The sequence below is a fragment of the Mytilus edulis genome, chromosome 11 (genome assembly GCF_963676685.1).
Source record: "Mytilus edulis chromosome 11, xbMytEdul2.2, whole genome shotgun sequence".
NCBI lineage: Eukaryota > Metazoa > Mollusca > Bivalvia > Mytilida > Mytilidae > Mytilus > Mytilus edulis.
Genome location: NC_092354.1, coordinates 22,606,125 through 22,632,574, shown reverse-complemented (window position 1 = coordinate 22,632,574; position 26,450 = coordinate 22,606,125). Strand labels below are relative to the sequence as shown.

Genomic DNA, 26,450 nt, shown 5'->3' with positions numbered 1-26,450 from the left:
ACAGGTACATTTGAGAAGGAAGATAGTCATAAAACTCCTGTGCAATGTTACCTCTACATGATCGTTCGGGTTGTAAATAGCACACGCATAAATATATACATAGATATGGGTCATGCTTCCCTTTTAAATAAATCCATAAGATGTCATCTCTACTATCATCTAGAATATCAACTTCAAAATTGTCATAAACTGAGTTTTTTACTAAAAATCCGATTCCCCCACTTCCACGCCATGCCTTGTTTGAAATTAGTTTTCTATTATTTCCAATCCATTTAAAACCTTCTAGAATTAAACTTTGATCATTTCTCAAATGACTTTCGCAAATTCCAACTATATCATAGTTCATTGCCGTTAAAATATTTTCCCTTAAATTTCGACTATCATCATCAATATATATGCGTAGTTATTTAATTAGAGTCAAACGTTGAAACCAGCTGTGTTAAGATATAAGATAAGATTTCATGTAAGCAATACGATTTATATTCGAAACGAGATTTGTTTACTAAATCTATAAAAGAAGTCTTACTTTCATTTCATTTAAAATTATGAGTCTAAGGAATATGTACATGATGTACAAAGCAGGCTATGTTTATCATATTGAAATTAAAACGATGTCTTTTTTGCACTTTCTTGAAATTTTACGTCTAGAATAGAACAAGGACGTGCATACTTAATCTTTAAAATATTATAAAGGATTTTCCAAAAAAAAAATCGCTTATTGAAATAACGTTAAAGTTAATTATGAAGTATATTTCCGTTTTTATTTTCATTAACATTTTAAATTTAAAGTTATTTTCTTTGTTTAAATATTGCATCATTATTTACTTTTTTATTTAAACAAAGAGGTCACATAACCTCTTGATCCTTTACATCATTAAAATGTGACTGATAAGTAGATGTTCAATATGAAAAAAACAACTATAAAACTGAAATCTAAATCTAAAATATATTTGAAAAAAAATTCATTTGACCATGCAGATGTAAGAAATAATACTTCAAGCAATGAAACAACGAATTAAATGTGCCGCTTTAATTACGACTGATAACCTTAAAATTAATCATGCATGCAATTTTAGCAGACTTGGCAGGGTCGGCGATAAGATATCAAATATAAAAAAGAAGATGTGGTATGATGTCAATGAGACAACTATCGACAAGAAACCAAAATAACACACAAATTACAAACTATGGGTCACTTTACGGACTTCAACAATGAGCAAAGCACATACCGCATAGTTGGCTGTAAAAGGCCCCGAAATGAAAATGTAAAACAATCAGTCAAAACAGAAAACTAACCAAAGTCCGTATGCGTAAGTTGCACGCCAAAAACACGCTAAGCAAGCATTAAACCAGCGTTGCATAAGTTTAAAGTACGTCGAAATGCAAAGGTATGTATACGCTTGGTGAACGCTTTTTCTCCCGGAAATTTTTATGCTGTCCCCGCGTATACCTGTAAGCTACACGCACATACTATACACGCTACAAGAGCGTTGAAAACGCTACAGATAATTTGAGACACGTTAAGGGCATTCGACTTTAACTAAAACAAACACCCCATAATTTAACCTCACAGACACTCCGAAAGCACGGATTTTCGTTCCAGATATGACCGGGACGCGTCTCAAATACGTTCAATAGACTTTTCTCCTTCGTAGAGTACATCTACGTTAGACAAACACCAGACATACGGCAACATACGTCGCCTGAACGCCCGATAAACGCTGAGGTACGCCTCTCGCACGCCCAATAAACGTTTTAAGCTCGTTGTGCAAACGATACAGATATGATTGACAGGTTGAATGCATCAAAAAGTACTAACGTATTAGTAGCGTGCATGATTTTTTACCACGGCCAGCGTACGTTTTTTTTTGGAAATTTTTTTCTTTCATTTTTAGCATTACATAGAGTGGCAGCTGAGGGTGAAACAAACAATTTTTTTTTCTCAGAATCAAAAACAAATTATTTTTTTCTCCAAAAACTGGAAAGAAACTTTTTTTTCCAAAAAAAAACCATAGCCCCCTAACGGTGTATGTGTCTACCAGTCTGTCTTCTAGTCTACCATACTGTGTCTTCATCGCCATCAGTCGGGTAACATTTTGGCCCGTCTGTAATTGCATTTTGTTTTGTTGTTTTGTATGACGATGTCCGAACTTACTAGGTGTATACTCCATACTAATACCCCAGGCTTCCATTTTGTTTTTCGTTGGGGTTCATTATTAGCCAAGAATTTTAACACATGTATGTATCGCCACAACAATTAACGTTGCAGCCTGCAGGTTTAGTTTTTCAACAACAGGCTAATATTATGACTATATCCCAGACTATCGTTGGTGGACATAAAAACAATATAGTGTCATAAATTCCAGATGAAGAACCTGGCTTTGTTTATTGTTGAATGCCGTTCGATGACCTAGCTATATATCATGGTTAACTTCAATATTATTCGGTCTCTTGTGTTTAATTGTCCATCAAACCACAGCTTGTTATCTTTTTTTAAATAAGCCAGAATTCAATGACGATGTGTTGAATGTGCATACTTAGTTTGTATTTGTTTTTTAATTTATAGAATCAAAACATCTTATTCAGCATCAATTTCTTCAAAACAACAATTTCGATGTGAATCGCCTGTATTACAATATAGATTCAAACATCTTAATTAGTTCAGGGAAGTAACCTAACCTAACCAAACCGCGACTTAATAACTATACAGTACACACTATTCGATAAATGACGATGTTACTACCCGTGTTGTTGACTTTTTTTATCGTGATGTTGATGTTACGGTTGTATTACACTATAATTTCCCCCTTTATCTATATACACCACATGGCCGATTAAAAAAAAACAGAAATGACTATATTGCATGTTTTTATTGTTCATCATAATAGAATAACAATAAGTACTATTAATTAGAATGGTTACAGATCAAATAAGACACAGCACTAGCATATTGCGTATTTAAAACAAATGCAGAATAACATATAAAGGCGATGGTTGGCAATGTCTAGTTCGACCAATTAGTTTTAAGAAAATAGAATATAAAGCACTGGACTGTCGTTTAAGTAGACAAAAAAAAACAATACAAAATACACAAGCAATAACGTGTTTAGTTCATTCACTTGAAGGCAGATTCTTAGTAGATGGTCTTGGTTACAGAAAGTAGCATAAAAAGCACTAGACTTTGTCATCCAAATAGAAAATAACATACAAAGCACACAACAATAACGTGTTCAGTTCGTTCAATTAGTTTCTAAGTAGTCTGGTAACTTTAGCAGCTCATGACTACTCGTCTTCTGAATATACCGATCCGATGCGGTAGAAGCGTGGTTGGACCTGGCCTGTTTTACCATCTTAGCACCTATGCCAACCTATAGGATTAAAACAGTCAAATATAAAACATTTTTATTGCACAATTCAGAACATGCTTTTCGACCCAAATTGAAATTATTTGTGTATAGAATTAGTTAAAAACAAAATAAAATTATTATGAAGAATGTAAAAAATTTCATTTTTTTTTTTATCATAACATGAGCATGATGTTAGGCAGCAACCATTTGATTTTCTAGGGATTATTTTTTTCTCCAAAAACTGGAAACAAACTTTTTTTTCCAAAAAAAACCATAGACCCCCCCCCCCCCCAGAAAATCAAATGGTTGCTGCCTTATGTTGTTTTTGTTCATTTTTGAAGGCCTTACAGTGACCTCATAGTGCATGTACTGAACTTCTACACACGTACGTCTACCTTAGTAAACAGATTTAAATATTAACAACTGCGTGAATGACAAATATTAGCTTTAATCAAGTACCTCTTGTTTAAATCTATGGGTTCCTTTAGACACCGCTCTTGTCGGAGTCTGTTGATCGCTCTGGTAAGGTTAGTGGGGTTATGGAGGTTGTAGTCTTTGCCACTAATGGTGTGCAACTTCTCTTTGACAATGGCAGCAGCAGACTTATTGGCATGTATAGCAGCTTCTGACATTACCTGAAAAGATCAAAAATATTTTTAAAACGTGTTTAACTAATGTAAGACATTGCGTGACTTTTGTTACTTCCGTCATAAAATGCAAATGTGATTCACACATTTAATTGCATTTGTTTACATTTTTAGCTCACCTGGCCCAAAGGGCCAAGTGAGCTTTTCTCATCACTTGGCGTCCGGCGTCCGTCGTCGTCGTCCGTCGTCGTCGTCCTGCGTCCGGCGTTAACTTTTACAAAAATCTTCTCCTCTGAAACTACTAGGCCAAATGTAACCAAACTTGGCCACAATCATCATTGGGGTATCTAGTTTAAAAATTGTGTCCGGTGACCCCGCCAACTAACCAAGATGGCCGCCATGGCTATAAATAGAACATAGGGGTAAAATGCAGTTTTTGGCTTATAACTCAAAAACCAAAGCATTTAGGGCAAATCTGACATGGGGTAATATTGTTAATCAGGTTAAGATCTATCTGCTCTGAAATTTTCAGATGAATCTGACATTCCGTTGTTAGGTTGCTGCCCCTGAATTGGTAATTTTAAGGAAATTTTGTTGTTTTTGGTTATTATCTTGAATATTATTTTAGATAGAGATAAACTGTAAAAAGCAATAATGTTCAGCAAAGTAAGATCTACAAATAAGTCAACATGACCAAAATGATCAGTTGACCACTTTAGGAGTTATTGCCCTTTATAGTCAATTTTTAACCATTTTTCGTAAATCTTAGTAATCTTTTAGAAAAATCTTCTCCTCTGAAACTGCTGGGCCAAATTATTTGAAACTTGGCCACAATCATCATTTGGGTATCTAGTTTAAAAATTGTGTCCGGTGACCCCGCCAACTAACCAAGATGAACGCCATGGCTATAAATAGAACATAGGGGTAAAATGCAGTTTTTGGCTTATAACTCAAAAACCAAAGCATTTAGAGCAAATCTGACATGAAGTAAAATTGTTAATCAGGTCAAGATCTATCTGCCCTGAAATTTTCAGATGAATTGGACAACCTGTTTTTGGGTTGCGGCCCCAGAATTGGTAATTTTAAGGAAATTTTGCTGTTTTTGGTTATTATATTGAATATTATTATAGATATAGGTAAACTGTAAACAGCAATAATGTTCATCAAGGTCAGATTTACAAATAAGTCAACATGACCAAAATGGTCAGTTGACCTCTTTTGGAGTTATTGCCCTTTAAAGTCAATTTTTAACCATTTTTCGTAAATTTTATATATCTTTTACTAAAATCTTCTTCTCTGAAACTGCTGTGCCAAATTGATCCAAACTTGGCCACAATCATCTTTGGGGTTTCTAGTTTAAAAAATGTGTCCGGTGACCTGGCCATCAAACCAAGATGGCCGCCACGGCTAAAAATAGAACATAGGGGTAAAATGCAGTTTTTGGCTTATAACTCAAAAACCAAATAATTTAGAGAAAATTTGACATGAAGTAAAATTGTTAATCAGGTCAAGATCTATCTGCCCTGAAATTTTCAGATGAATTGAACAACCTGTTTTTGGGTTGCGGCCCCTGAATTGGTAATTTTAAGGAAATTTTGCTGTTTTTGGTTATTATATTGAATAATATTATAGATATAGGTAAACTGTAAACAGCAATAATGTTCAGCAAGGTCAGATTTACAAATAAGTCAACATGACCAAAATGGTCAGTTGACCTCTTTTGGAGTTATTGCCCTTTAAAGTCAATTTTTAACCATTTTTCGTAAATTTTATATATCTTTTACTAAAATCTTCTTCTCTGAAACTGCTGTGCCAAATTGATCCAAACTTGGCCACAATCATCTTTGGGGTTTCTTGTTTAAAAAATGTGTCCGGTGACCTGGCCATCAAACCAAGATGGCCGCCACGGCTAAAAATAGAACATAGGGGTAAAATGCAGTTTTTGGCTTATAACTCAAAAACCAAATAATTTAGAGAAAATTTGACATGAAGTAAAATTGTTAATCAGGTCAAGATCTATCTGCCCTGAAATTTTCAGATGAATTGAACAACCTGTTTTTGGGTTGCGGCCCCTGAATTGGTAATTTTAAGGACATTTTGCTGTTTTTGGTTATTATGTTGAATATTATTATAGATATAGGTAAACTATAAACAGCAATAATTTTCAGCAAAGTAAGATCTACAAATAAGTCAACATGAACGAAATGGTCAATTGACCCCTGTAGGAGTTATTGACCTTTGTAGTCAATTTTCAATCTGCTTCCTTTGTTTAATATTCACATAGACCAAGGTGAGCGACACAGGCTCTTTAGAGCCTCTAGTTTATTATATTCACTCGAAATAAAAGTAGTCACTTTCTAAAAGTCCAATCAAATCACCTAAAAACCATGATCCTAGCCGGACACCATACTAACCGTGATATAAAAGTAAAACATATTGTACATGATGGGTTGTTCTCATTGTTGAAGGTCGTACTGTGACCTATAGCTGGTAAACATTGGTCTCTGGTGGATAGTTTACTCATTGGTAATCATACTACATGTCCTTTTTTTTATTTTAGCTGTATTAAAATTATTCATTGAAATGGCAATAGTCTATCCCGCTAACATGTTTAACCCCGCCACATTATTTATGTATGTGCCTGTCCAAAGTCAGGAACCTGTAATTCAGTGGTTGTCGTTTGTTTATGTGTAACATATTTGTTTTTCGTTGTTTTTTTCGTTCTTTTTTTTTTTTACATAAATAAGGCCGTTAGTTTTCTCGTTTGAATTGTTTTACATTGTCTTATCGGGGCCTTTTATAGCGGACTATATGCGGTATGGGCTTTGCTCATTGTTGAAGGCCGAACGGTGACCTATAGTTGTTAATGTCTGTGTCATTTTGGTCTTTTGTGGATAGTTGTCTCATTGGCAATCATACCACATCTCCTTTTTTATATGAATCAGCACTAACCAATAACAGATATTTCAGATAAATATAAACACTGTCTATAAAAATTACCTCAGCTCTTAACTTTGTCTTTTGTACAACACCCGGATCATTCCGGTGAATGTGTAGGTGAGCCCCTCGGATAAAGTTCTGGCCCCTCTGTGCAACAGTTGCTTTACAATAGATGGTCTTGTTGCGAACACTGCATTTCCAGTGGATAGTACGTGATGTAGCATTCTGAAAAATAAAAAATAGGTTTTAATTTTTATACAAGATTAAACATTAACAGCAAATGCTGTATCATATTTCTTTTTACATCAATTCAATCAGTGCATGGTTTTCGTATATTACTGTGTATCATTTTTTCCCCATTTTTTGTACATTAATATGTTGAATTACTTTTCATTTGTCATTTATGGACCTTTACATGCTGACTATCACGGCGGTATGGGTTTTGCTCATTTTTGTACCATACGGTACAAGTTCTAGATTTCTATGTCATTTGGTCTCTTATGGAGAGTTGTCTCATTTAACTGCCAAAAATACCACATCATCTTAATTTTACATATACAAATACATTTTACCGTTTGAATTGTTCGACACTATTCATTTTTGGGGCCTTTTATAGCTTGCTGTTCGATGTGAGCCATGGCTCCGTGTTGAGAACCTATAATGGTTTACTTTTATAAATTGTGACTTGGATGGAGAGTTGTCTCATTGGCACTCATACCACATCTTAGTATATCTATTTACTACCGGATAAGTATAAAGAATTGAAATAAAATTAACGCATTTAACGAGAAAATTTACTGTCCATCTATATTATACCCCAATCCTGTTGCAATAAATGCATTTTTTTAAGTTAGTTAAATTACCTTTACTGTGTATGAATAGCCGTCGCTGCTGACCAACTTCTTTGCTTTTCTCGTCGTACCACTCTCAACTACCTCAAAGGTTACAGGTCTGTCTTCGATGGAGGAATCTGATGTGATGGATTCGTCGGAGGAGGAATCTGATGGGTCTAGGTTTTTGATGGAGAAATGTGATTGGACAGTGTCGTCGGTAGAGGAATCTGATGTATCGGAGTCTGTGCTGTCGTCTGATTCACTAAAAAAGAAAAAAAGGTAATTAATTACTGAATTCTGGTAATCGTATGCCTTGTTTTAAGTTAACATATGTGTCAATAAGACAACAACCCGACCAAGAAGCAGAAAACAGCCCAAAAGCACCAATGGGTCTTCAACATAGAGAGCCTATCCCGCAATTTGAGCAGACTTGAAGTCAAAATGGTTGCTCCCTAATCTTAATTGGAAAAGAAGGCCAATGACCCTTAATTTCCTCAGGAACATATATATTAGATATACTGTTCCCAGATTTCCTTAAGAGATTTGAAAGAACATTTTACATTTATATTCATGTTAGCGGCAATACGTGATCTGAAATTATAGGCATAAAGCTTAAATCCTAGGCAATTATCTAACGCCTAGGTATTTAAAAGTTACTGTCTGAAATTTTATATATATATCGTCGATTTCTTTTAACATATTACCTACTAAATAATTATATATATTTTTTTATGATATTCTATAAACAAAAAAAAATCTAATTTAAATAATAATATATAACTCTTGTTATGGTATTTTATACATAACCATACCTTTCAACAATTTTATGATCAAACGGTAAAGAAATGTTGAACGATAAGTCTGGAATTGACAAATCTGCAGACGCCGGACCAAGTGACTCCTCTAGGGCGGCAACCAGACCGATGTCTCTCTCATTCTAAAACAAAAACAAATTAGGTAAATGAATATTTTTAACATATAGATTTTACCAAAAAAAAAGGAATATTAAAACAATGTTTTTATTTTATTTTTGCCAAAAATTATTAAAATAATGTTGTTATTGCGTAGTAAAACTTAGAAAAAAAGAAAAAGAAACAGGTCGCTATGACAATCGTGTTTTTATATGTTGTAAAATGAACAACATTGAAGATGAATATCATTTTGTGTTGATTTGTCCTGTTCAAAAGCACTTAAATATAATGATTTGCCAAAATGATATTGCTAATGCACATATAGACGAAAGTCATTTTTTGTTGTTGATAAAAGCTGCTCCAAACAGTTAAACCAAGAAACTTTTTAAATCATTTAAGTGTTCTCTGCAAAGTGTATTAATTTTGTTTTCTGTATATAGTGTCATAGATCTATCTTCTTTTTTTTTGCTTGAGCAATGTTGCTGGTAATGCAATAAATATTCATTTATTTATATACATGTGTATGATTAATTGGATTATAAGTTTAGATAAGGGATAGTGTTAGTGTCTATGGTCTAGAAAAAGGCGTATGTTTCTTGAGGGGGTGGGGACGATTGTAATGTGGGATATAAGGGGTTAAAATTGGGGTCTGCAAAAACAATGAAAAAGGAAAAGTGGGAAAATGAACAAAACAATTGAGGGGAAAATGACCATAAGGTGAGTTTGATAATTAGAACACACGTGACGGGGGCCACAACTGACTTATAAGACACTTTCGATTTTGATGGAGGGGTGGAGATTAAAAGGCAAGATGAGCAAAAAAAATAAAATAGGCAGGATAATAATTTATTTAAAAGACGGGATAAACTAATAAAATAAAGACAGTACCGAATAGAGTGAAAAATAAAAAGGCAGGAACTTTTCATCATAGCCCATCCCCCTAAAAATGAAATGGTAGCTTCCTTATTCTAACATTCATTAAAGTAAAAAATATATAACTTACCTCAGGTTGCTCATCTTCTACAACTGGTTCCCACTCGGATGCACATTCCAAGACTGGGGAGCAGTTACAACACTCAAAAAACATCTCTATCTCATTGGTCATCAGTCTTCTATAATCAGCCAGTGAAACACCTGAAATGTAAATGAAGCTTAAGATTGTTTGTGTGTCTTCCTGAATCTTAGATTGTAAAATAGCAGATCACAGTTGGTCAAGCATTTTAACAAGGACGGCAAATTTCAATGCAGGAATGTAAGTTTACACCCGCCGCATTTTTGCGCCTGTGAGGAGCTTATGGCTTTTGTTTGTCTTGTATGATTTTTAATTTTAATTTCTTCTGTATAATTTTGAGTCTATTATCACTAAACTAGTATATATATATATATGTCATATATATTTGTTTAGAGGCCAGCTGAAGGACAACTCCGGGTGCGGGAGTTTTTCGCTGCATTGAAGACCTATTTGTGGATTCGGCTGTTGTCTTTTCTATATGATCGGGTTGTTGTCTCTTTGACCCATTTCAATTCTCAATTTTATTACAATTATAATTAGCATTTACATTAAGAAATTATTATTATCTATGTTTATATTTTCACTCAAATTTAACAAAAAAAAATTGAATATTTATAGTTTTGCTTGATTTCATTTTTTGGTAAACTTTGATTATTCAAAAGGGGAGATAACTCAAGTATGAATTTTTAAAGAATCATCATAAAATTATTTTATTTAATGCTATAAAATGAAAAAAGTAAAGTTTTCTTTTGATATTTTGAAAGCATTTCATTAGAGCTGTATTTTCGGAATATACCAACATATTTAGATAGGTTAAACATTCATTCTAAATGTCGACTGAAAATGTATGTGCAATTTAAGATTCAACTTTGTATTACATGATGTTGTATATCTAAGACTGTTTTGACTTTTTTATAGACCAATTTCTCCTTAGTGTTGTATATTTGACTTAAGCCGAATTAAAAAAAATTAATCTTATTTTAGCTACGGTACCACCATATATATTGTGAATGGAAATTAAGCCTTGAAACCACCTTATGTAAGAAAGAATCGTGTAATATTAGTGACTGGTTAAATGAATAGAATATTCATTAAACTGCGGTGTTAGCTAAAATAGAAGATAAACAAATTTAAAAAAATAAATGGACGGATGATCTCCATGGAGTTTCTGCAAGACGTATGGTTGGTGGTGTTAACAAATTAAGGACATATAGAACTTTAAAAACAGAATGTTGTAGTTGTGAACTCTATTTAAAACACTCTTCTCTAGCTCAAAGTAGAGCTTATTCACAACTGTCAATTCAGTTGTACCTATACGAATCGAAACCGCCGGGCACTGCGAACGTTTACCAATACATGAACGGACTTGCTTTATGTGTGATAATAAGATGGAAACTGAGGAACATGTACTACTTGAATGTCTGCTTTATGACGATTTAAGGAACGAACTTTATGAATACATAGACAGTGAAGATGAGAATTTAAACATGTCTACGAAACGTGAGAAACGTTGGGTGCCAAAACGTTAATATTAATGGCAAGACGTTAATAAACCATCTATCTATCATTCTATTTATGATAACTATATATATGCTCTATAAGACCACACCATTTAAACTTCTTGTTCTACGGATTTTTCTACTTCAAAAGTTGCATGGGGCGAGCCAGCGATTTGAAAAGTTTGAGGAAAAAAAATAATTTAAAGGTATAAATTTTATGAGATATTCTTTCGTTTATAAAATAATGTCTTGGTTGTAAAGTTTAAAGATAAAGTTACTATGAATATACACCATATTGTTTTCATTCATTACACGGAAATCAAAGTTTCAACAACATATATAGTTTTTAAGTGAAAAAATCTTAAATATAAGTTTTCGTTATGTGATGATTTAAGAACTCTGAGCAAGGATTTGTATAGAGAGACTGAGAAATCAAAATTTCTAGAATTCAACTTTTTTTCTTGACCTGATTTTTGGGTTTATATGGCTGTAAAAAAATGAATTGTGAAGAAAAATCATTTGGTGTTGAACTACTTTTTATGCTACGGCCATTTGAAAGTATCAAATTCAGATGATTTTCACATTATTTCAACTTCTTTGTTATAAATGATTGAAAAATACATATCTAAAAAGAAACTATTAATATTGGATGTAAATGTTTCTGGTAAATTCATTTATTGTATCCATCACCCATTTTCTCAACATTTTGGCTACTAAGACTGAGTTGATTCCAGGTTTGGGGAGGGTTCGGATCCCGCCAATATGTTTAACCCCACAACATTCTGTATTATGTATGTATGTGTCTGTCCCAAGTCAGGAGCCTGTTATTCAGTGGTTGTCGTTTGTTGATGTGTTACATATTTGTTTTTCGTTAATTTTCTGTACTTAAATTAGACCGTTAGTTTTCTCGATCGTTTGAATGGTTGTACATTTGCCATTTCGGGGTCTTTTGAAGCTGACTATGCGGTTTGACCTTTGCTCATTGTTGAAGGCCGTACGGCGACCTATGGTTGTTAATTTCTATGTTATGAAGGTCTCTTGTGAAGAGTTATCTCATTGGCAATCATATCACATCTACTTTCTTATATTGAGTGGTGATAAAAAATTTACTCAAAAACTACTTATTGTACAGATACAACAAATGCAAGTTTTTAAAGACCTTGACTGGAATTACAGCCCTTGCACGGTCGGTCATATTATAGATAAACATTTTTTAACAGAGTTAAGTTTGATGATAATATTTTTTTTAATTCATTGATTTTGTTCCACTAGTACCGCATGTTTTGGAAAAAAATCCAGAACGAGATTTCAATGAAAATTAAAAGTTAGAAGAATACCTCCTTAAATACAGAATAATCTAATACCACTAACCTGTGTCACATAGACGATGCTGCCAACACGAACAAGTCTCACACTCAAAGGCATGCTGACGAGGACGGACCTCCTTCTCACAGTAAGCACATGGAAACGCCATCATAGAGGAAATAATAAAATGGCAGACCATGCCTTCACCTTTTATAGGTATTAGGCGGAATATCAAAGGAACAACTCAAATTGAGTATATTATTTTATCATTTTTCAATTAAAGGCAAAGTTTGCATTAGCTTGTGCTCAGCTTGGGACTGGCGCACATTTTAAAGACCAATATTTTTTCATAATTTTTCCATAACAGGAAAGTTTGCATTAGCTTGTGCTCAGCTTGGTACTGGCGCACTCTTTAAAGGACGTTATTCTTTTTGAATCGGGCCAATTACAACTTCAAAGCAAAACATTGTATATTGATCATCACAGTAATTATGAAAATCAACCGTATGTGTTATCTGCAATTGACTAATTAACTTTCATTTTTTTTTACTGTTTTATTAAAACATCATTAAGTTAGACGTAGTAAAAAGATAAACCGTTATACGTGTAAAAAGAAAAGTAAAAATATAAGAAATGATAGAAATTCTACTAATTATAACATTTTTTAAATAACTATGCAAATGTAAACAACAGTTTCAATGGTAAATAATATCATTCCTAAATGTATTATAATGTTGTTTTTTTTTAAAGTTACAAAAGTAATATAAATGAAAATATAAACAGCATAATATCTGTTTATGTATAATAAAAATTCTTAACAAATATTGAGGAAACGAATTTTATTTTATGGCCGCAGTGGTATAAGTCCGAGGCGGATTTAGGGTGGGAGGGGGAGGCAGGTTGAAATTTTGGTTGATCATATAGGGAATCAGTGAATCGTGAAATGAACCCTCTTAGGCAGTCAGTGGGCCCCTCTTATGTTTTCTGCACGTCCAAAATGAACAAGACTGAGTTTTATCAAAGGCCGAAACGTCCAAGACCGAATTTGATCGTAGACCGAAATGTCAAGACCAAACTGTCTTCATGGCCGAAACGCCAATCAACAAGTCTTGGTGTAACCCTGCAATGGTTTGGACCACCTGCCTCCGCCGAACGGCACTTGAAGCGAGCCGGACTTGGGGGGGGGGGGGGGGGGGGGCAGCGGACCCGGCCCCCCATTTTCTGGGGAAAATTGGTTGATCATATATAGGTAATTACTAGAGCGTGACGGTAACGGGCCCCTTTTAAGCAGTCAGTGGGCTCCCACTTATAAAAATTTCTAGATCCGCCACTGTTAGAAGGGAGCATGTTACGACGAGATCACCGCCGAGTATCTCTACATACAGAGCTCACGGTTCTGAAATGATATATTACTAATCTGAACCTGTTACCATAGCGTACATAAACGTCATTGAGACTGTGTTAGAAAACAGTTAAAAACATGCAAAAGTCTTTTAAATTTGTATAAATGTAGTTTTAGCGAATACTACTAGTACATGTATTCTAGATCTGCTGCCCGTTTATTTGTAAAACGTTTGTAAAAACTAGCTGTATGTACGTGCCCGTCTCAAGTCAGGAGCCTGTAATTCGGTGGTTGTCGTTTGTTGATGTGTTACATATTTGTAATCAGTTTTTTTTTGCATTGTTTTATTTCCATTGTCATTTCGAGGCCTTTTATAGCTGACTATGCGGGTATTCGCTTTGCTCATTGTTGAAGGCCGAACGGTGACCTATAGTTGTTAATTTCTGTGTCATGTGGTCTCTAGTGGAAAGCGGTCTCATTTGGCAATTAAACCACATCTTCTTTTTTTATATTTATCTCTTCACCAAGAAACTTATTTACGAATGTAGAACAAAAAGTCACAGGACAACAAAGTCATGACAAGAAATCACAAATTAACTTAACCTTTTTCTAAAGTAGTTTTGTGTTTCTTTTAATATGATTTATCCCACAGTTGGGTGTCTTATCATACATAAAATTGAGAATGGAAATGGGGAATGTGCCAAAGAGACAACAACCCGACCATAGAAAAAAAACAACAGCAGAAGGTCACCAACAGGTCTTCAATGTAGCGAGAAATTCCCGCACCCGGAGGCGTCCTTCAGGGGTTTATGATTTTGAATGGTATATTTTAAAGAAATTGTATCATCTGATTCTGTCCTGGCCTTTTTTAATAGTGTTAAACGATGTTGTTAGCGTGTAATATTTCTCTATTTTATGTCTAATCTTATGAACTTGTATGTAATATGATAAAAGCTCTTTATAGAGCCATTTTCTTATTCTTATTTTTATTCTTTGATAAAATAATGAGGACACGACTTTTATTTTATGGCCGCATGGTACACGTCCGAAATGAACAAGACCGAAAACCTGCAATGGTTTGGACCTCAGCCTCCGCCTAACGACACTTGAAGCGAGCATGTTACAACGAGATCACCGCCGAGTATCTCTACATAAAGAGCTCATGGTTCTGAAATTATATAATACTAATCTGAACCTGTTACCATAGCGTACATAAAAGTCATTGAGACTGTGTTAGAAAACAGTTAAAAACATGCAAAAGTCTTTTAAATTTGTATAAATGTAGTTTAAGCGAATTCTACTAGTACATATGTATTCTGCTGCCCGTTTATTTATAAAACGTTTGTAAAAACGAGCTGTATGTTTGTGCCCGTCTCAAGTCAGGAGCCTGTAATTCGATGGTTGTCGTTTGTTGATGTGTTACATATTTGTAACCAGTTTATTTTTGCATTGTTTTATTTCCATTGTCATTTCGAGGCCTTTTATAGCTGACTATGCGGGTATTCGCTTTGCTCATTGTTGAAGGCTGAACGGTGAACTATAGTTGTTAATTTCTGTGTTATTTGGTCTCTTGTGGAAAGCGGTCTCATTTGGCAATTGAACCACATCTTCTTTTTTATATTTATCTCTTCACCAAGAAACTTATTTACGAATGTAGAACAAAAAGTCACAGGACAACAAAGTCATGACAAGAAATCACAAATTAACTTAACCTTTTTCTAAAGTAGTTTTGTATTTCTTTTAATATGATTTATCCCACAGTTGGGTACGTAGTCTTTAGAACTGAGGGGATCAGACCCATGCCAGACAAGCTTATTATTGTACGTGTTTTTAATATATATATAAATTTGAAATTGAACTCTTCAAATATGTTTTATTTCATTGTATTGTATTGTATCTAAAATATATAATTGTTTGTTTGTATTGCTCGACCCTTGTTGGTGTAATTTTGCAATAAAGGATTATATTATTTATAAAGTTTATTTGGACATGTGCAAATAAAGTCTCCTGTTACCCGCTTCTATGTTGAGCAATAGGTAATATGGATATTTCTATCTGGGTAACAGTTCATTTTGGGGTCCTCTTCGCGGTCCGCGTTTCAACTATTTCGAATTCTTAAAAAAAAAATCAGACGCAACAATTTGGATTTAACAGCTTACGCTCATGTACCTGGTGTAAATTGCTGGATAAAACAATATATGTACAATGTCGGAAATAAAAGATGTATTTACACTCGCTATGAAACAAGAGAAAAGCTCGTACAAATTAATTTTATAATTTCCGACAATGCACATATATTGTATATTTATTGCGTTTTTAATATAATCTATTTTCAACACTTGAGGCAAAAACAAATTTTATATCTATTGCAATAAAGTAGTAGACAACATCTGCATTTAATCGTTAAAAGCTGATACTACTCTACGCGGGAGCCGAATATAAGAAAAATTATTGTAGGTAAGCTGGTATACATTATATTTCGTTGTGTGTGTTGGCAGTTATAAGTCGTTTCTGGTTGTGTTTATTATTTTGTTGACTTGTCAAATCATTGAAGGTAAGATTATACTTGCGGTTGGGGCTGGCAGGACTTTTTTCGGGACGTCTGGATTTGGGTGTTTTTAAGCTCAGGATTTCGGGATTGACCCTTTCGGGATTTCTTATTTCGGGATGTCGGGATTTGATTTAATTTAAATTCGGGACCTCGGGATGTTTTTAAGCCCGGGATTTCGGGATCAGGACCCCTCCGACTCCCTCATACTTATAATGCCGTGTTCACATTGACCTAAAGTCCTAAACACATGTGTTGTATATTTTAGTGTAATCACACGTTAACTAATTACAAGGACGTTCCCATTGAAAAAACTCAATATCCTTTACTGAATTAATTGTCTGAAGTCGATATATAGCTTTGTTATAAAACACTTTATGATGCTTATTAATTAACCCCAAGACGCAAAACATCCTCATTGCCAAACGAACAATTCGTTTGAAAATGTGTTCCCGAATCGACTAGACGTTCAATGAATTAGGCTCTTAGATAAATTAACCTATAAGAACTTCATAATACTACCTTTCAATATAACCATGGTAACATCATGGGTAAATTGTTTGAAATATGAATAAAATATTTGACACGGGTCTTTATACTTAATCATTGATTCACTTAAAAATGCATTACTAAAAAGTAAATTGTAAAACTTCATTCTAAGTCCGGGTCCGCATTGAGGATGGAGGGGCGGATCCGGCCTTTACAAAAAAAAGGGGGGGGTCCTAAGACAGGACAAAAGGGGTGGGAGTGTGTTCCAACTATATGTCCACATTCAAACACATTGATCTTCCAAAAAAAGGGTGGTTATCAACCCCCGGAACCCCCCTCCCCCTGGATCCGCCACTGGGGTGCGAGAGATTTCTACCTTATATATATATATACAGTTTTCATTTTGTTAGAATTAAATAAAACATCGATAATAAATGTATAATACAGTATGTTTGAATTAAAAGAAATACAGACGAAATAATAAACAACAAAATCGCTGTTTACATAATTAAAAGCAAAAGAAGTACACGGCACCCGAGGCGAGCATGTTACGACAAGACAACCGCCGAGGCGGTATTTCTACATAAACAGCTCACGGCTCTGCAATCATATGATACTAACCATAGTGTAAATAAACGCCTTTGATAAAAACTGAAAGTCAGAGTTCTATAATAGATGTTAAACCGCTATGCTATATGTGCTTATTTTTTTTGCGCGAAAATTTATTTTCACTTGTGAACATAATTGCTACCCGAATTTAGGTTGACGAATATTCGTTTTCATTCTGTCTTGTGCAAAGTTATTTATTTTCATATTGATCTTGTGTGACTTTGCCATAATATTCATTAACGAGACAGTAATGGGTCGTAATCCCTCCTCAACTCTCCCCTGCAGAATCCGCTTCTGGACTTCTGTCAGGAATATCTAATAAATACCGTCTGGGGGATGGTACCGTTCTTAAAACCTATGTATAAATGCATTTCCATAGATCTTGAATGAAGAATAACAGTCTTGTTTCTTTTCTTTGTAGTTAACATTTTGTATTGAAGTACATGTATGACTTGCATAGTAACCGGTGTCACTTGAGTTCCTGGTTATATTCAGCAGATAATCGACAATCCTCGGTTGAATCCGAACCCCAAGGGTGACTGGGGTATAGACATATGGTCACTTGGTCTTCTCCCGACCGGCAGTAAAACGCTTGCTGAAGTGGGGCGTCCGTTTGGCTGTGCGGGATGTATCAAGTTCGCAGTCACGTCCGTCAGAAGGGGACGTTAAATCCGATGCCTCGTGTAAAGAGAGTGCCACGCTCTTTGCACGTTAAGAACCCTTGCAACAATTCTTTGAGGGGTCCGTAGGTGGCCTGTTGCAAGGCAAAATCTCTGTCCCTATGCCAATACTAGTATACCCTCATTTTCCAGTGGCAGTACAAATTTCCCCGACCATCATCCTAGATGGCCTCTATTACAACAACCTACCTATTGTATTTATTGTGAACTTGTTCTCGTCCTGAATATGCATGAAATATTTACCACTGGACGTTAAGCAACCAACAATCAATCAATCAATCGGTTGAATCCGCTACTTCAATCGGCAATCGTCGGTTGAATCCGCTACTGAATCTGCCGAGATGTTACTTAACAGAGTCATGTGATGATAAATGACATAATGGTAATATATCTTTGATATAGCTAAACCAGTGGTGGATCCAGGGGGAGGGTTCTGGGCGTTGGAACCCCCTTTTTGGACGATCAAAGGACTTGAACGGGGACATATAGTTGAAGCCCCCTTTTGAAAATTGCTGTATCAACCCCTAACTAAACATACATGTAGACCTCTAAAATAGTATTTATTCAAACTTGCCAAATAATAATTCGCCTTTTTAGAATCTAGAGGATCATGGGTAATCTCATTGTTCATACACAAAAAAATGAAAAAAGAGTTACCAGATGTTAATATTTTTTTTTGTTTAGAATGTTTAAACCAATCACAACGTTTTGATGTACGCTTTTGAAAACATCTGATACTATCCGGAATGCATTATGTTAACTACCGAAATGGTCATTACTTTTGTATACACCTAACAGGAGGCAGTGAACTAGCAATGAAACAATTTTTTTATTAGAAAATAATCGTTAGACATCGATCAGTTTGTAATCTTTGAGAGGGGATTATATCCTGGACTAATTATTTAAATTTAGGATTATACAGTGAAACCTATCTAAACTGAACCTCGTTGGGACATAACATTTTGTATTTATGTACAGCTGAATAATCAAAAGTACATTCTTTCAATGGTATTTTTAAGCGTAACTTATATAGGCGTAATACCACCAAATCCTAGTTCGTCACACCCGGTTGTATTCCGATACGAAAAAAGGTGGGAAAAAATATTTCCTTGAATTTGGCAGTTGTTGGTAAGAAATCATACATTTTGATTGCAGTAAAATATTTCTGGTCATAAACATATTGGGTATTTCAAAGCACCGCTATTTATATATATTTTTTTTTTAATCATTTTTTTTTGGGGGGGGGGGGGGGGCGTGTGGGCGGGGTTCTATAGAATAACTTGAGGTACCATGGTTACTAAATCTTGTTCACAGGTAAAAAAAGATATGAATTTGAATTGTTAACTGCCAGTGATGGTTATTTTCTTATATGCAATGGCGTGCTATGTGGTTTTTTTCTATAATGATCTATAATGCTGGAGGGAAAACAAAAGTACTCATGCCAAGTATTTCTTTATTTGAAACAAAGATAAATTCTGCTAAATTTTTTGAAAAGTGCAAATTAAACAAAGACTAATAGGGGAAATCAATAGTGGTATTACACCTATATACACATATAAATCTGAAATAATATTTCCTGTTTGTGTTATAATACACGAGATTACAACGAATAATTAAGACTAGGATTACATATCGTTGTCTGCATCCTGTTCGGGACCCCTTTACTTCATTGTCTGTTTATTTAATAACAGTTTAATAAGACACATCCTTCTTAAATGGTCATGACGTTTATGCAAAGGTCCTGTTTGTAACTTTCTGGTTTCATTGATAGGAGATCGCTTTCATAATGCTTTCAAAAGAATAAAAAACGGTCTGGAATTTGCCTGTCTAAAGAAAGTTACAGTAAGTTACGTTTTATTTTATAAATTATCATTGTGGTTTTTTTTTTCGTTTTTTTTTTCTCATTTACTCATCTTTTTATTATCTTTTTATCTATTTATTTATTTATTTATTTGTTTGTTTTTTACTTGTCCATTTTATATTCGTTTAATATGAACATATAAGAAACTTATATGAAGACTTAAACTATGCCGCTTCTCGCTTGGCCATTTTCGAAATATGAATATCCATATTTTCGACTGTATTTTGACATGGTACATTTTCGAAAAAAACATGCATGAAATATTTGCAAATTAAAATTAAATGGTGTTAAAACAAATTACATCTTCATGTAACAGGTTCCAAATGTTAACAAGGAAATTTTTTATAGAGATTGCATGCATAAAAAAACTAGTGAGAAAGATATTTGACACCAAATACTTGCAAACCAAAATGAGTCTTTTAGGCCAGGTAAAGGCTAGAAATTCAAGTCTTGAATTATTTCATCGAAAGACAAGATTTCTGTTTTCATACAAGTATTATTTTAATTTTTTTTACAAAAAAAGACATAAAACAAAAACTCAGACAGGACGTGGCAGCAACATTTTGTTTTTATCGTATTTTCAGGACTGGGGGACTATTACAATATATGATATAGACACCGGACTATTGTTGTTTGTACGTATGTTACCCTCTAGTTTTTATTTTTTATTTTATTTGAATCGTTGGGTTGTCGTCTCACTGACCTGTACATTTTATCTCCTTTGATTCATATTTATTGTATTACAGCGGATTCCATTGAGTGTGTAGCCAAAGGTAATATTATATATTTAGTTAGTTTGCCTGAAGTCATGGTAAGCTTAGGTAAACTACCCTACTTTAAGAATAGACTAGTCCAATAGAAAACCGATAGATCTGTCTGTTGGACTATGCTATTTCGAAAGGAGGGTAGTATATACCTCACCTTATAATTGCTTCACGGTTCAGCTAACAAGCAAGCTAACCAAATATATTACCTTTTGCTACACACTCAATGGAATCCGCTGTAAGTGATGTTTCGGTATATAGGAGAGTCTAGATTCCGTTATCCTCTATTCTTTATTTGTTGGTCCATTTTTCTCTACACTTTAAATGTTTGCCCAATACATTATTCTGTGTTCTGTGAACCCCCATCCAGCGCCTCATATTGTAATACCAAATTTTTACATTTCCTTTTGATTTTTTTTACAACAACATCAACTCCAATATAACTTTTATCTACAAAAGAAACATCTTATTTTTTTGTGTATATGAGTATTTTGACCATACGCATACACGTATACTCATATTGTCCGACTTTGCGACCGTACGCGTCGGACCATATGAGTATAAACTCGTTCGGTTATTAACAGGTTTGGACTACATAATATTTTTTGGTAATTTGCATTAAATTGCATTAATGCATTAGCACGGTTTCAATAATACAATAAACTTTATCTTAAAAAAAATTATGGTTACATGGAAATAAATGAATTTTATAATTCAAAGGCTTCATAAACATAGGATATATAATGCTGACACACATAATTTTCATCAGTTTTTTTTTGTTATTTTTTTTTTGGGGGGGGGACGTGTACCTACTGATTATGTGCGACTTCATAAGCAGACCGTCCTAATACTCATATGGTCCGGAACATACAAATACAAATGTACAAATATAAATATTTTATAAGCACAAACACAACAATAATTGGCAAATATCCACATTTCATCACAATATAACAATGAATACACCATAATTAAATATTATATTATAATTAAGAAGCTAAATCTCATTCCTATATACATTTGTAATACCAAATATTTATGTATATAAGAACTTGTCACTTTCAAGACTTTTAAAGAATAACTATTAATGCAATCATATTTAGCTGATTTTCACTACAACATGTAGGAAGTACATTTAAAGTCATAAGAAACCTCAAATAAAAAATAAATAAATAATGCATATGTTTTTTTTTATAACACAATGGATAGTTTTCATTATAAAACTTATGTACATGTTCTTTTTTCTGAAGACAATTCTTTAATTTATTCCTATTTAGAAGAAGTTTACTTTATTTTAATTGCTTCCTTCTAATAAGCAATTCCCCCGACATATTTTCCGTATGCAAAGTGACTTCAGTGTGACCCATCTCGTAAAAATCCGGTGATCACAATACGCATGGATGTCCTTAAAATAGACTATTATGTGAATTTACATAATAAACACGTGCTCAATTTCCATGCTTTTTTGTTGATTTTTTGTCGATTGTTGACAAACAGGTGACAATCGTTAAACTTCGGCTTCAAAACACAAACTTTAATTACCTGCCATATTTTTACAACACTGACCGATTGAAAAAAAAATGACGATTATACGAAATTTACACGAAAAAATGATAAATTCGTGCACAGAAGACTAAGTTTATGATGTTTGTATGCATTGGTTCAAGAATTGGAAGAACATTATTTTTCACCGGTCACTCGTTTCTTATGACTTTAATATAAAAGTTTATTCTGTAGTTAAATATTTTTTCACGTTTCAGTGAAAAGTGATTTACATATACATGTAATACATTAAAAGGATTTATTTGCTTTGAATTGAAATTCAAATAAAAAAAAAAATCTTATTTTTCAGAAAATGGGCAGGATGAAAGCAAACGACAATGGAATAAAAATTATCATTTGGGTAGTTGCGATGTTTGTGCTGCTGCAGTTTCTAAATTATGACTGGAATATATTTAATTTTCACTTGTTTGGTGGATCACGACTGGTAAGTTACGACCAAAGCCTCGTTCTGAAGGCAATGAATATTCATTGATAAATTATGTATACTATTTCTATAAATATACAGCGCTGGACGGAACCAGAGTGTTCCGGGTTTTGGAACCCCCTTTTATGATGATCTATGTATTGGAATGGCCTTTTTTGTCTGGGTTGGAATCCCTCCTTTTACAAAATGCTTGATCCGCCACTGATATGGTTTTCTATCGTTGGGGATAGTATCAATACTGGATCCTGATTGGCAGGAGCAAATGATATCACCCCTAGTTTTTAATAAGGTTCGTATACCTCAGACATTGGGTTTTCTACCTTGTGTTTTGTATACTGTAAGTTGTCATTCGTCTCAACTCGGCCGATTCCGTAGAGTAGCGGATTCTACCGAGGATTGCCGAATGTGTAAGTTGTTTGTCTTTTTGTATATTTCCTTTTTTATCCATGACTGTCAGTTTATGTTTTCGACTTGTGAGTTTGAATGTTCCTCTGGTATCCTTCGCCTCTCTTTTACCGAAACGCTGCACTTCAGTTTATTAGAATAATAATAAAAAGAAATATAAGACAAGAAAATCGGCCAAATTTTATACTGCCATACATAGAAATAAAATAAAAATAACAAATAAGATATGATTGGTCAACAGACAAAAAGAAGACACTTTGCCTTAAACCAAGTGCGATATCATTGTCTAAATAAGTTTCAATATAACTTGCAATTTCTCATTTTACATCAAATCTTAAGATAAAAATACTAAACAGTTGAGTGGCAGATATATGATATTTGACTGAAATTATATTGATATCTTACAATATGTAACGGAAAAATTGTGAAAAATTACGCACTCAAGTATGTAATGGAAGATGTGACGAAATTTCAATGGTACATTTAAACGTGCTATAAATATGTTTCACTGTTTGTCCGTCACATTCAAATTGTGTCATCCCATTTTAAAAACTTAACTTTCGATGGTCGATCATATGTTAAGAAAGTGCAGGTATTTTCACAGAATCAACATATTGAGTTTGTGAATGAATTGGAAGGGCCCGTGAGTACGTTTTACATAATTTTGATGAATATCCTGTATTTAGAGTGGGAGTTAAAAAGAACACTTATTTTGATAGTCTATATAAAACATAAACCTGTAGTCATTCACCTCAGAAGCTAACCAATCAATTAAACAGATTTATTCACAAGCAGGAGCGGATCCAGCCATTTTAAAAGGGGAGGGGGGTTCCCAACCCAGGATAAAGAGGGGTTCCAACCAGCTGTCTCGATTCAAATGCATTGATCGGCCAAAAAAAGGGGGTTCCAACCCCCCGGAACCCTCCCCCTGGATCCGCAACTGACAAGGGATATAGTTTTGCCAAGTCATTAAAAATGGCATTTTTATAATTAATATTGATTCACTCATGAGGTGCTTCCTTCGAAAATAAACACATTTATTTTAAAACCAAGTTTTGGACACGGGGGGCGGGGATAACTTCCTATTATTGGGTATAGGGGGGGGGGGGTGCCAAAAATATGGGTCATAATTTCGCGAGATTTTATATAAAAATGACCCTCCTTTTAAATGACGTCCTATACTAAAATGCATTTACGTTTGATAACTGTATATTGATTTGGGGTATGATCTGCATATCATATATAAATATGCTATTGCGAATCTTGCATTATTAATGGTCAATTATTATATTAAATTAAATTAAGTTCACCTATCAAATAAGTTCCCAAATGAACCCCGGAAATATATAAATATAGGTCATTCTTTCTTAAATATTTATATAACTATAGGTACTGAATTTTAGTGAATGGGTACATTTTTTGAGGCAAAAATGGCACACCCCTACCAAAAAAATATCGAAGTTACCCCCCGTGGTTTTGGCATTCTATGGGTTCAGTTCATCTCATATATTTAGTGTTGGTAAGATACTTAACCCCAAACGGAAGGATTACACTTGATTTTAATATGACGAAAATAATCTTTCAATCAGTTTAATGGATGATAACCAATTGCAAAAAATAGTAGAAAATCCATGCAATTCAAACCCTTTAGTCAAAACGAGGCAAAATGATATAAAGGACATTCAACATTGATCTTTAATCGTATAAAACAACTTTTTTGATTATTTAAAAGTATTGTGTAAACTTATTTTTCTTTTTCAGAACAACGACATACATAGAAATATTCCATATGACTCGAGTGAATTCAGGGCAAGACAAATAGACCCACCCCTGAACTACGAACCGAATGCACATATAGCAATAATCCCATTCGGAACTCCTCCGCCGGTACATATCCCAGATGTGGATGCTCGGATTATCGTTATTACTTTCAACAGATCACACTCTTTACGCAGACTTTTAGAATCTCTGAACAAAGTGGATTATTTAGACGACAAAGTTGTAATTGAAATCTGGATTGATAGAAATAAAGATAATGAATTTGATGAAAAGTCTTATGTCACGGCTAAGAACTTTAATTTTGATAAAGGACTTAAAACCATAAATATTCAGAAAAAGCATGCCGGGATATATGGTCAGTGGATATGGACATGGCGACCAACTAAAGACACTAAAGAAATATGTGTTATCTTAGAGGACGATTTGTCTGTTTCAACATTTTTCTACCGGTATTTGAAAAAGGTGCATGCGCAATACGATCATAGACCGGAAGTCAATGGCTATGCTTTACAAGCTGCAAGTCTAAAACACGGAGGTGGAAAAGGGCCTTTACAGGCACCAGACGAAAATATTGTCTTTCTTTATCCTGTTTTAGGTTCATGGGGTTTTTCACCAAGTAGGGATAATTGGATAGGATTTCAAAATTGGTTCAGAGAAGCTCATAAAAATCAAACATTTCTGCCGCTAGTTCCCGGCATTTTACCAACTCTGTGGTATAAAAAAGAGTTGAAGGCAGGGACACATGAAAATATTTGGACTATGTGGCAAATTTATTACGCATACAGTAAAAACGAGAGAACTCTTTATCCAAATTTTCCTAATAAAACTGGGATGACTATCAACTGGAGAGAAAATGGACTACATTTTAGCAAGGCAGTAGAAGTCGCAGGTCCTTTGGTAGAGAGCTGGGATGAAAGGATAGAAAACTTACCAGATGAACCAGTTCATCTAGATGTGAATGGAACTATTGTTAAATATTAAATCCAGTCTAAGTTCAAATATTATTACGCAATAGGTGGAAAATTTGGTATGACCGCACATCGTGAAGTCATGATTAAGTATAGGCTTTTCAAAAAGCTGGCATGACCTTAAAGTTTGCTCTCAGAGAAGTTAATTGAAGCGCTTGCATGATCTTATAGTTTGCTCTCAGAAAGTTAAAGCATTTGATGGTGTTAATACAAATATTTTGTTGTCACGTGGCTGTTTTCAGTCATACAATATAGAATGCTATAACTGATAGATTCTAATAAAAGTTATCAAAAGTATACTGTGTGGATTTATGTTTCGACTTTCATAGATTGTTTTGCCGTGTAATAGAGAAACACAATTAAAATATTGATATTTATTTAACATGTATGTAATTATTCAATGTAGCTGATTGTTTTGCCTCGTTTTTTTTTTTTTATAGTAATACACCTTTTAAACCTAAAATTAAAACCTTCAATATTGATGTAATATGCCAATACAGTTAACTTTGAAATATCTCAAATTTGCAAAATAAAGGCAACAGTAGTATACCGCTGTTCAAAAAAACAAATCCGGGTTACAAACT

The 26,450-nt window shown here is 34.0% G+C and overlaps 2 protein-coding genes across 2 annotated transcripts; one reads left to right on the top strand and one right to left on the bottom strand.

The window, feature by feature from the left end:
- Positions 1–2,871: 2,871 nt before the first annotated feature.
- LOC139494704 (uncharacterized) lies at positions 2,872–9,878 on the bottom strand. Its single transcript, XM_071282884.1, has 6 exons — positions 9,622–9,878; positions 8,520–8,644; positions 7,738–7,969; positions 6,935–7,099; positions 3,807–3,982; positions 2,872–3,368 (listed from the first exon to the last, which is right to left on the bottom strand). Exons 1-6 carry the CDS (start codon positions 9,721–9,723, stop codon positions 3,359–3,361), a joined length of 810 nt encoding a protein of 269 aa, XP_071138985.1. The 5' UTR covers positions 9,724–9,878; the 3' UTR covers positions 2,872–3,358.
- A 9,992-nt stretch (positions 9,879–19,870) lies between these two features.
- LOC139494703 (uncharacterized) lies at positions 19,871–25,932 on the top strand. The gene is made up of 3 exons (XM_071282883.1): positions 19,871–19,944; positions 22,580–22,714; positions 24,881–25,932. Exons 2-3 carry the CDS (start codon positions 22,583–22,585, stop codon positions 25,877–25,879), a joined length of 1,131 nt encoding a protein of 376 aa, XP_071138984.1. The 5' UTR covers positions 19,871–19,944; positions 22,580–22,582; the 3' UTR covers positions 25,880–25,932.
- Positions 25,933–26,450: the final 518 nt, after the last annotated feature.

Excerpts from the sequence above, each read along its gene's own strand:
- LOC139494704 (XM_071282884.1), bottom strand. The coding sequence starts at position 9,723 with ATGACCAATGAGATAGAGATGTTTTTTGAGTGTTGTAACTGCTCCCCA. Across the intron at positions 7,970-8,519 it reads GATCATAAAATTGTTGAAAG|TGAATCAGACGACAGCACAG; the intron begins GTATGGTTATGT and ends TTTCTTTTTTAG. Across the intron at positions 7,100-7,737 it reads GCTATTCATACACAGTAAAG|AATGCTACATCACGTACTAT; the intron begins GTAATTTAACTA and ends TTTATTTTTCAG.
- LOC139494703 (XM_071282883.1), top strand. The coding sequence starts at position 22,583 with ATGGGCAGGATGAAAGCAAACGACAATGGAATAAAAATTATCATTTGG. Across the intron at positions 22,715-24,880 it reads TGTTTGGTGGATCACGACTG|AACAACGACATACATAGAAA; the intron begins GTAAGTTACGAC and ends TTTCTTTTTCAG.